We start from the raw sequence: 11,765 nt of genomic DNA, 5'->3' as shown, positions 1-11,765 counted from the left end.
CTCCTTTCCGGCCGTCGCAAAAGGGGCGTAAAACGCGCCGCCCGGTGCGGGAGCCTGAGGTAACGCCGGGTGCCCCGCGGGCGGGCCGGGCTCGGTCGGGGCTCCCGGTTCCCTTTGGGGCTCCCCGCGCTCCCCCTCGGTGCGGCGGGGTCCCTGAGGGAAGGGGGGAGCCGTGTGGGGGGGCGGGTCTTGAGGCCGGGCCTGTGCTGCGGGCTGGGCCGGGGGCTGCGGTGGGTCCTGGCGGCCCCGGGAGGGCCCCGGGAGGGTCTTGGCGGCCCCCGGGGGGGTCTTGGCGGGTCTTGGCGGGTCTTGGTGGGTCCTGGCGGGTCCTGGCGGCCCCCGGGCCGCTCCCCTCGGGCAGGTGCCCCGTGTCTGGGCCCGGAGGTGCCCTGTCCCCCCCGCCCTGGGCCGGGTGTTTGCCGGCGAGCGGCCAGGCCCGGGTGGGAGCCCTGCGGGAACCGGGCGGCGTGGGCTTGTTTGTTGTGGAGGACGAGGCGGGCTTGGGCCGCTTTCTCCGCCTTGAAGAGCGAGTCTTCAGGGCGAGGGGTAAAGTGTGTAGTTTTCTGCGCTGGGACTCATTTTTCTGGTCATCCAGGACAACACCTCCAGGGAGCTCCTGGGTGACTAAGTCTGATTCCCTGATAAAGGGCTGGGTGCAGGTCTGCTTGCTCCCCAGCACACCGGGTTCCTGCATCAGCAAGGCTCTGCTTGCTTGCTTTCTCCCCTCTTCCTGCCAGGGCTCTTTAGGCTGGCTTTTCACCGTTGGAAATTGCCTTAATTAAGCTGTGGAAGGTGGAAATGAGAGCACAGTAGTGACCTTTGATTTGCATAGCTTATTTTCCCTACCTGGTATGTGCACTGCTGATGGCTTGAGAGGGAACTGTCACCTTCCCCTTTCTGGTTTCATTCTGCTAGACTTCACAACTAGGTGTTGGGTTGTTTTGTTTTCCTGGTTGGCTCTCGCAGATAAATAGCAAACTTTTTAGTCTCCTTTCTGTGCTGCTTCTCCTGGAGTTTGTGCAGAGAGTTGCATATTTCTGGTCGCTTGTGAGGAGAGATGGAGCACCATGAGGGTCCTTGTTTGTGCAGGAAATGCTCTTCCAGACACCTGGTGCTGGTGTCTGCAGGCTCTCTTTGGCCAGCTAAAGCTCTGTAACTCCTGCATGTGTCTTACATATTTTAAATCTGAGTAGACATTGAGCTGGGTTAAATTTTTAGAAGAAAAAAGCCACAGCAAAATGAAAATAAGGAGAAGTGATACCTGTGACTGCTTTGTGTTGGTTTTTTAGCTTCACCAAAGAGTCAGATCTGCTTCAAACCAGTTTAACTTGAAATTTCTCAGTACTTTTACTGGTTTTAATGTCAGGAATTGATAACTTAAGTGGTGTAGGTCTGTTATTTATCACTCCCTTTCCTACGAGGGAGATGTGAGGGATCAGACTGTGCCTCAGATTGTAACATAAGGCAGTGCTGTGGTGTAAGGTGCTGCTGCTGCTGAAATTTAGGCTGGTGGCTGCAGGATATTTGCTTCAGTAGGCAGCAAGGACAGTAAACAAGTGCAACTGATGTTTATAACTGCATTGAGAAGGTTTGTTTCCTGGCTTTCCCTCAGCAGTTCTCCAAATATCTAAGGGAGAGGCATTGCTGGTGGCAAATGAAATGCTCCTTGGAGCAGTGTATAGAAACCTGTGGTATCTTAAAAATCTCATTTCACAGAATTCCCTTGGTTGGAAAAGACCTTCAAGATCATAGAGTCCAACCATTAACCTAGCACTGACAAGTCCTTAACTAATGACTGGGGGCTTGGAGCATCTCCCTGATGAGGAAAGGCTGAGAGAGCTGGGACTGTTCAGCCTGGAGAGGAGAAGGCTGAGGGGAGACCTTATCAATGCCTATAAGTATATAAAGGGTGGGTGCAGGGAGGAAGGAGCCAGATTCTGTTCAGTAGTTGTCAGTGACAGGACAAGGGGCAATGGGCACAAACTGGAACATGAGGAATGTCATTTAAATATGAGGAAATACTTCTTTCCTGTGAGAGTGACAGAGCCCTAGGACAGGCTGCCCAGAGAGGTGGAGTCCTCTTCTCTGGAGACATTCCAACCCTCCCCTGAATGCAGCCCTGGGTAACATGCTCCAGGCAATCCTACTTTAGCAGGGGAGCTGGACGAGATCTCTAGAGGTCCCTTCCAACCCTGACAATTCTGTGGTCCCCAAGTGTCTGTACCACTCCTAAACCCCTCCAGGGATGGGGACTCCACCTCTGCCCTGGGCAGCCTGGGCCAGGGCCTGACAACCATTTTTGGCAAGAAATTCTTCCCAATATCCTATCTGAATATTCCCTGGCACAACTTGAGGCTGTTTCTTCGTGTCCTATCGCTTCTTCCCTGGGAGAAGAGACCGACCCCCCTGGCTCCAATGTCCTCTCAGTTGCAGAGCCAGAAGGTCTCCCCTCAGCCTCCTTTGCTCCAGGCTAAACACCCTCAGCTGCTCCTCATCAGACATAACAATCACATCTGTGCTCCTCACCTTTAATATATCTCCCCCTTTTTATGTTGCAGGATCTTATGATTCTCCGTAACAGCTGCTACTTGCCAAATAAAACCCCTGAGGCCTCCCAATCCATGAGTGGGCATCGGAACATCAAGAGGCGATGTGGGGAATCCCACCTGGAATCCCCCACGGGCTGTGGCCACGGTCCAGCCACTGGCTGTGTGTTCAGCAAACTGGTTCAGTTGCCCACACCTCCCCTGTCAAAGCACCAGCTGAAACGGTTAGAAGAGCACAAGTATCAGAGTGCTGGACGGTCCCTGCTTGAACCCTTAATGCAAGGTTACTGGGAATGGTTAGTTGGAAGAGTTCCAGCCTGGATTGCCCCCAATCTGATCACCATCATTGGACTGTTAATAAACATATTTACAACCCTGCTACTAGTGTATTACTGCCCAACAGCTACAGAACAGGTAAGTGATGGACCTTTGGTGACCTTGCTTTGTGGTTGCTGTGAGCAAGTGGCAGCTGGCACTGTTCTCTGGTGGGTTCTCATCTTTGTGGAGAGCTGCTTTTTGTTGACCAGCCTGCAGTTCTCACACCTGCAAGCTAAATTCTTTAAATGTGTGTGCCTCTGTGTGAGTGCTGGTGTGCAAAAAGAGCACATACAGTTTCTGGGCTTAACATGCTGCTGGCTCAGTGGAACAGAGGTTCCTCTGGCCAAGGTGCACCTCACGAAACAGGGTCTAGGACCAAAATAGCTGCTGTGGTGGCAGCGTGAAGGACCTGCTGCACAGAAGCTGCAGCCCCACATGGCTGGAGTGGGTGTGCAGACAGTTAAGAAGTGGATTTGCAGTTGTCTTGTGTGGCACGCAGGGTTCTTGCCTGTTTACTTTCTCTGCTTGTGCCTGGGTTAGTCACCTTCAGCTTTCTGATCTAGAGTTACCACACAACCAGCAGTGCAAGGTGACTCTGCTGGCAGCACAGAGCCTGCCTGGGCACCCAGCTAGGGTTGCAACACAGCCAGGAACCTGGGCTCTGACCAGGGGCTGAGCTCCACAATGGTGCAGCTTGGGACATCAAGGCTGCTATTTCCTCCATGGCTGGTGTGACTAAACCCAGCTTAGAAAAATGAAGGAGCACCTTTCTTCATCCTGGGTGGGCCCTGGCAATTGGTGTCCCCAGGCAGCTCAGATCAGGCCCATAGGTACAGTGTGCTGGGAGCTGTGGGAACAGAGTTCTCTTCCTGAGCAGCCTGAGTCTGTGCTGGGAGAAGGCTGGCTAAAAAGTCAGTAGGTTTATTCTGAGTGCACTAAAAGCTCCTGATCTGTCCTTGGGAGAACTGTCTTATGTTTCTGTAATTCTTGCTTTCAGGGAACACAAGTCTTTACATGGCACTTTGAGTTACTAGTTTCTCTTTCATGAGAACTGCCTTTTAAGGCTCTTGAGAACTTCCATTTTTATGGGCTGGAGAAGCTTTGTCACTTGAATGTTGAATTTTAAAAGCTGCTCCTATCTATAAGCACTGAGAAAGAGAATAATTTGTTACAGAAAATGCATTAGGTATCAAAGAGCTGAGGAGTGTCTCAAGTTGTAGCTGTTAAGACACCTGAACTCCTTTGTAGCCACGTAAGATAAACCCATATAAGTTAGAACATCCAACACTCCTCATCTGTGTTCCACATATGATTTAGAAAGGGGATGTTTGCCTCTCTGAAACTGTTCCAACAGATCTCTTCCAGTAACCTGTGGAGTTTGGCAGATACAAGATAAAAAGTGAATATGGAGTTTGAGCAGTGGTACCTGGAGCAGCTCCTTCCTTTGTCAGACTGAGGCATCGTTGGGTGACTTGGTTTTTAACTTGCTGTTTGATCCCAGTTTTACAGGGGGACCCAGTTTGATAGGGAGACTTCAACCTGTCTCTGTTTCAGCAGCTGCAACAGGGCATTGAGCCAGAGCAGAATTCAGAGTACAGTTGTATTTGGGTTGTTAATAACCCTCAGAGCATGAGAGGTGCAGCATTAGCTGCAACCTCCTGGGCTAAAACACTTGCATGTTGAAGAGTTTGAGGATTACTTTGTGCAAAGTGAGTGAGTTTCTCTTCTCACTTCAGCTGAAAAATAACTTTCTGCTGAGGCAGCTTCCAGCCTGGACTCATTTGCCATATGGTGCTGCAGCCCTGGCAGAGGGGGATGGAGCTCTGAGCTTGTGCTTTTTTACTGTCAAGTAGGGAAAAAAGTGGGGCTTTGAAATTCCAGAAACAGATTTACATTTTTTTTCTTCATTTTTACCCAAAATCATTGTTGCTTTCAGATGTGAATTGTCTCTTCCTTGTAGCTTGGTCTTAGTTTTGCTTTTTTTCACTTGTCTCTTCCTGTTGGTGAAAGGTGCAGCCCAGGGGATGTAGCTGTTGCTTACAAAGCCAAAAAGAAAATGAAATAGAAATAGTTCTACTGCCTGCCTAGATTGGGGGAGCCTCACCTGGGAGAGCTCTGAGCATTGGGAATTTTTGTTTTAAAAAAAATACTTGGATAAGAGAGAGAGCTGAAATTTTATAGAGGTACAAATAATATCTGTGTGGAAGCCCCAACAGTGGTAAGGAAAGTGGTGTTAGAAGAGGAGTCAGCAGTCTGATTTTATTTTTTTAAAATGTTATAGAGGAAAAGTTGCATGATACTGAAAGATAACTTGAGCCTTGTGTGAGAAATATATTAATAAGAAATAGAAATATCCTCATGGGATGGGATTCTGTAGCATGACACCCTTGTCTAACTGTGATCCTCTGCTTTTGGGTGACACCTTTTCCCCCTTCCCTCTCTTCTGTGCTGGTTGTTGTGGACGCATTGCTGAAATCAGGGCAGGGTGTCACCTTTGGAGGCAGAATGGACTGTTTGGTGAGATGCAGTAGCAGGAACAATTCAAGCTGTAGAAACAATGTACTTAAGGTGATATGCTACCAATTACTCATGGTCATGTAGACCAAAAGAAGGTGGAGTCCAGAGCTTTATGAGGCACAGGTCAACTTGATTGAGATACTTGACTGCGTTGGTGTGGTCTGTGAAACAGAGCTCCACTTTGTCATTGATTAAAAGTAAATGGAAAATGAAAAGGGAAAATAAAAAAGGGGAATGGATTCAAACCGGAGGAGGGAAGATATAGGTGAGATGTTAGGAGGAAATTCTTTGCTGTGAGGGTGGTGAGAGCCTGGCCCAGGCTGCCCAGGGAAACTGTGGCTGCCCCATCCCTGGCAGTGTTGAAGGGCAGGTTGGATGGGGCTTGGAGCAACCTGGGCTGGTGGGAGGTGTCCCTGCCCATGCAGGGGGTTGGGACTGGATGATCTTGAAGGTCCCTTCCATTCCATGATTCTGTGATTTGTAAGAGTGTGTCAAATATGAAGGTTAAAAAATATCCAACGATACCAGCTCTATGGATGTGTAAACTGAAACAACCCTCTGGCTTTTGTGATAATAGTGGTTTATGTTTCAAATTCTGACAGATCTTGAATTGCAGTGTTTGGTCTAGCAGGGGTTTGGTGTCACTTGTGTTTTTGTGGTAATAAACTGCCATACAGCAAGAGAATATGAAGGGTTATTAAGACAGATTGGGCAAAGCTGCTGTTAGCTAGTGATAGAAAAAGCAGCTGGTGGTGGAGGTGCTGTGCTGCAGGGCACTGAAAATGCTCTCAGGAAATGGATGGGCTGAACTTGAACTCTGGAGGTCTCAGCACTTTGCAGTGACACAGTTCTGAGATGCCACCACAGGTCCCCTGTGCCTGGTGGTGCTGTGGAACGTGACACCTCTGACACCTCCCTGAGGTCCTGTGAAGATGAGCTCAGTGTTTGGGAAACATTTTGGGGGCTAAGGAAGTTTTCCAGTTTCTAAATCCCTTGGGCAACTTACACCTACCCCTGCAGGAGAGAAGCAATAAGAAGTTCACTCTGCACTGCTTTGTAGATGTAGTGCAAGAATTTTTTTCAGGTGTCCAGTGCAGTTACCTGCTTTAATAAATAGGCTCTGCCTCTTCATCTAAGCCAGGAATTCTTGTCACTGTTCTGTTCACCCCCTCTGCCTGACCCTGCAAGCAGCAGCTACTGAAAGGTCCATGATGGGGAAGTGTGTGCAAAAGGGAAACTGCTGTTGGAGAGTGTAAGATCTTTTAACCTAGAGCTTTTTTTAAGGTTTAAAAAACCTTTTACTCTCACTGACTGTTTCTTTCTTAGGCACCTCCCTGGGCATACATTGCATGTGCATGTGGCCTTTTCATCTACCAGTCTCTGGATGCTATAGATGGAAAACAAGCAAGAAGGACAAATAGCAGTACTCCATTAGGAGAACTTTTTGATCATGGCTGTGATTCCCTTTCCACAGGTATTGTCATTTTTCATTGAAATATGAGGATTAAATTACTCTGTTTCAGGGATCAAATCTGGAAGACAGACAAATGCTTCTTTACTGAAGAAGAGGACAACTGATATAGCTTCTCAGTCAATCTCCTTTCCATAGACAGTACCTTGATCAGCTGAATATCTGCTCTTGTATTACACTGAAAGAAAATAATTAAGCATGTCTAAATCAGTGTCTTCTGTGTGTGCTTCAGCAGCATCTTGGTTCTAAAAACAACTCTGGAAGAACTTGTCAAAATGCCCTTCTATATTATTTGAGATTGAACCTATACAGAACAATTGCAAGACAGTTATGAAGCCTAAAAAATGGGGTGGTAGAAAGCTGAGTTTGAGATCAGAATCAGCAAGATGAGCTCCTGGGTAGGCAAAGTTCATGAAGTGTAACCTCATTGTGAAAGAAGGATCAGGTGCTTGTGATGACTTAAGTTCTTAAGCTGTTTTGCTTTAATTTTTGATGAATGCTTTACCCAATTTGTGTATTTAAAGGGAGGGTGGTGAGAAAGCATGAATCCTGAATGACAAAACTTGGATTTTTTTTTTTTTTTTTTTCTTACTGGCATAATAAAAATTGAGGAAGTGGGGAAGAAATATGTGCAGCAAATCTTGGATCTGTGAGAAAAGCCCCACACTCTGGCCACGTGCTGCAGTGGCATAAATGGCTCAAGTCTCTTGGTGTCTAATCCCATTAAGTTGAATTAAAATGTAGGAGACTAAGAAACCCCCAATACTGAGGACTTCTGACAACTGATCTGAGTTTAAATACACATTTTACAGTCTGTACTTTTGGAAAAATGCAAGTGTTGATCTCTTCTGTCTGTGCAATAAGCCACACCTGGACACCTCCACGCTGTCTGCTTCTCTGGGCCCTTCTGTTAGCTTTGTTTCTGGTAAGGATCTTTCCACACGCCCGCACTTTATCTTTTTATTATGTGACTGATTTTCTTCTGCAGTCTTTGTGGTTTTGGGAACTTGTATTGCTGTGCAGCTGGGAACGAATCCTGACTGGATGTTCTTTTGTTGTTTTGCTGGAACGTTCATGTTTTACTGCGCGCACTGGCAGACGTACGTCTCTGGAACCCTGCGCTTTGGCATGTAAGTACCTTGGCTGACAAGAAAACTGAAAGTTAGGCTGCTCTCCTCTCTAGTTACACTTTATATGCTCATAGTTCTGCCCTTTGGACCAGTAGTAAACTGTTGATACTCATATTCAATTGTTGATGTTCATATATACACACTCAGAGCTTGTGGCGGCTGGAGCTGTCATTAATACTGAATGCTGCTTAGCTTGTTTTAGGGGTGGGAAAATATCCTTTTGTCATATGAATTAGGAGTTTCTGATGTAATAAATAAGTACGTAGGGTTTCATCCCAAGAATTGAATGCTTTTGTCAGATGGTGGCAGTCTGGCTTTAGTATTCAGTGTTCTTTTGATCTTGCTTGACTTGTGATGATGTAAGTTTAATCTTCACTGTTACACTATATGTTAAGAGTTATGGTTATTAATTGACATTGTGCCTACAACTTGAAGTTCCCAATCCCTTTCAGTTAGTATAGACTGTGGTTGTGTCAGTAATAGCAACAAAATTGCAGGAGAGTCCACAGCTGAACTCCTGTTTACTGCTGGGGGAGGGCAGGTGGGGAAACAGAACACAAGGACCCAGTGTGGGATTCACTGCCCTTAATGTGGAAATGTGTGTTTATTTTGTTTGCATTCAGAGATTTAACAGATGTTTCAAGTAAATGCACTGCAAAATGGTTTTGCACCTGGAAACCTCTGAAACTTGCCCTTAGTTTGTGTGGGGTTCTGAAACAATGCTACAAGGGGCAGTGTTTAATTACAGTCTGTTATTGATCTGTGGGTATCCAGATCCTGCTAAAACCTGGAGCAGTTCTCAGTGTCTGTTGGAGGAAGAAAATAAAATCTAGATCCTTATTCTAATCCTGACTACACTAGAGCAGATAGGATTGGTTCAGTCAATTCTCTGATAGTTAAAGCTTTAAAGAAAGCATCAGGCTCAAATCTTGTGCTGTCTCAGGCTTCTTCCTTTTGTGCTTTACTGCAAGTATCAATCATGAATGTGTTTAGCTCCATTTCAAATGTACAGGGCCCTGATCATTGAAGTTTTCCTCTTATTGATCAAAGAACCTTGGCATGTGCTTGACTCTACAAATATCAAACCCCCCAATTTGCCTTTGTGCTCCAAACCAACTTGTATGTTGCCCCTGGCACTGACTGAAACTGTTGCTTCTTGTGTTTGTAAGGAGTCTGTGTATTTTTTTCCTGGTTGGACTCCATGATCTTAAAGGTCTTTTCCAACCAGAACAATTCTGTGATCTTGGTGACAGCATCTTGTGACAGGTAAAATTGTTCTGCATGGCCTTAATATTATGAGAATCTGATCATCCATCAGGATGTAGCTAATTTAGGGAAGACAAGAAGCACACAAATGTGTGTATCATTAATTTACATAAGACAGCACTTCATAATAAACACATTTGTTTCATTTGCCCCATGTCACAAGGTTAATAGCCTGGCAAAAGCTGGTGTTCATTTCTGTGGCAAAAACTGAGATTATTCATCCAGTTAATTGATTCTTGTTGTCTGATATTAGTTTGTTTTTTTCCTGAAATTTTCATTTTACTAATGATAGGACTGAAAAATAGCCTGTTTTATTTATCCTTTCAGATTGCTTGAAGTGCACAGGCTTAGATATTCTTATTCCTGAATAAGTGGAATTGGAGACAGCTGCTAAAAGGAGCCAAAAAGGTTTTAATGCACAGTAGCTTTTCCTTGTCTATGTATCCTGCTTAGTATCTATGTCAAAAATACACTCAGGGGGCTGGAAAAAGTAGGGATGCTTTGGGAAGAGTGTCAGCATTTCGACCTTGCCTTTCCATTCCAAAGGAGCAGGAAAGAGCAGGCAGTTGTTTATCACTTACTGTGCTTCTGTGATGAGATTATGGCCCAGAAATTCTATTTCATTAGAGAGAGCAACTCAATAAGCAAATTGAAGTGGTTCAGAGAAGAGCAGCAGAGAGCTAAAGGGCACGATTGGTATTTTACTCCTTACAGCTCAAGCTTCAGCAGTTAAATGAATAGTCAACTTTGTGTGCTGAAAAAAATCCTCTTTTTTAAAAAAAAAAAAGTTTAATGAAGTATTCTTGTGGAACAGAATGTCTGATTCCCATGTGCTGTCACTGTAGCAGCCTTGACCACTCCCTGGAGCTCTGCAGAGGGCACTTTGTGTCAGGCTCCATCTGCAAGCAGGAGTGTTCACCTATGGCAGGTAGAGCAGAAAAACTTAGTGTAATTGTGCCCAATTACTGAGAACATCAACTGTGCTGCTGCTTCTCCTTCCCCCTGACACCTGAGGGAAGTTGCTGCACTATTCCAGGTTTTCTGACTAATCCACTGAGACAGTGAGGTCTCAGTGATCTGTCTCCAGCTTTAAATGATCATATAATTTAATTAGATGTTGGCAGCTGATGAAGAGCTTTCAGAAGGCAAACTCGAGCTGGTTAAATAGCTCGAAAAAATAGCTAGAGGTCAGCATTGCTTAAAAATTCCCTGGGAGGAAGCAGGAAGTGTCTCAAAGCAAGGTGGGTTGGCTACAGTAAGAGTCACTATAGGAACATCAACAGAGCAAAGGCAGCAGGGAACAGCATGGGGACAGTTTGGTGCAGAAGTGTTGTTTAAAAACAAACACCTGACCTGGAATGTGTTTATAGGAATGTAGTGCACTTTTGAAGAAATAAGAAGGTGATTCTGAATTGTAGGGGAAAAATATTGAAGCACTCCAGATTATTACTTGGTTCTCCTGACCTGTTTTTCAGCACAGTAACTGGTTTATCTGGATTGTGGACTTGCTGTGCTGCTGTACAGGGTGAGCTTTGTTTCAGGTTTAGTCTTACAGGGGCAGCTTTGCCCTAACTGGGGCATCTCTGGTTTGGAAACAGTGCAATTTTCTTCTGTACATCACAGAAGTCAAACTGCAAGCCCTGATGGACTGGCTGGGTGGGAGCTGATCTGGTATTTTAGGAACAGGTTGCAGAAACCAGAAGCATTAGGGGATTTGGTGCACAAACCCTGGAAGGAATTTGCTGGAGCCCAGTTAGAATCATAGAATCCCAGACTGGTTTGAGTTGGAATGGACTTTAAAGATCATCTAGATCCAACCCCCCTGCATGGGCAGGGACACCTCCCACCAGCCCAGGCTGCTCCAAGCCCCATCCAACCTGCCCTTCAACACTGCCAGGGATGGGGCAGCCACAGCTTCCCTGGGCAACCTGGGCCCGGGTCTCACCACCCTCACACTACAAATTTCCTCCCAATGTGCAACCTGAATCTCCCCTCCTCCAGTCTGAAACCATTACCTTTTCTCTCACTACAAGTCCCTCCCAACGTTCCTAGGCCCCCAGTTGTAATTACTAGCTCTGGTTCTTCCAGTTCCAAATTTATTCCACTTGGATTCAGCACTGTCCCTGCTCCCTGTCCTGGCTGCAGGCATTGAGGTGGGAGGTGGCTGTGTCTGAGCAGGTCCCGTGCTGTACCCGTCCTCCCAAGGTCACTGCACAGACAGGCTGACTCTGCAGGAGCTGTCTCAAATCCAGACTGGTTGGGAGTGCAGCAGAGCTGTTTGTCTCTGTCAGGTTTGAGCTGGGCTCTGCTCTGAACTTGAGTGTTGGCTTCAGACATGTAAAGACCTTGTCCATTTGGCCACAGGGGAAAGGGCTAAATAGGATTTTTTAAAAACAGAGTTGGTCACTTACTGAGGGTCCTCCTGAAGATGTGAGGGTGTTGCTTCCCCATGGTCTCCAGAACTTCTCCTAAGAGTTGTTGCATTATCTGGCTTATCTGGACCTTGGTAATAGTAGA

At 46.2% G+C, this 11,765-nt stretch overlaps 1 protein-coding gene across 6 annotated transcripts in view; it reads left to right on the top strand.

Annotated features, from left to right (window-relative positions):
- Positions 1-11,765, top strand: part of CEPT1 (choline/ethanolamine phosphotransferase 1) — a 35,414-nt gene that overhangs the window by 794 nt on the left and 22,855 nt on the right. For 2 of the 6 annotated variants that reach the window (XM_051639245.1, XM_051639246.1), the window contains exons 2-4: positions 2,559-2,960; positions 6,708-6,855; positions 7,841-7,982. In XM_051639245.1, the coding sequence (XP_051495205.1) occupies positions 2,565-2,960; positions 6,708-6,855; positions 7,841-7,982 (686 nt within the window). In that variant the 5' untranslated portion in view covers positions 2,559-2,564. The other 4 variants (XM_051639247.1, XM_051639249.1, XM_051639248.1 and 1 more) reach the window with 4 other exon arrangements.

The sequence above is a fragment of the Apus apus genome, chromosome 23 (assembly GCF_020740795.1).
Source record: "Apus apus isolate bApuApu2 chromosome 23, bApuApu2.pri.cur, whole genome shotgun sequence".
Taxonomy (NCBI): Eukaryota; Metazoa; Chordata; class Aves; order Apodiformes; family Apodidae; genus Apus; species Apus apus.
The sequence above is the reverse complement of the archived record's forward strand: the minus strand, read 5'-3'. Positions and strand labels throughout refer to the sequence as shown.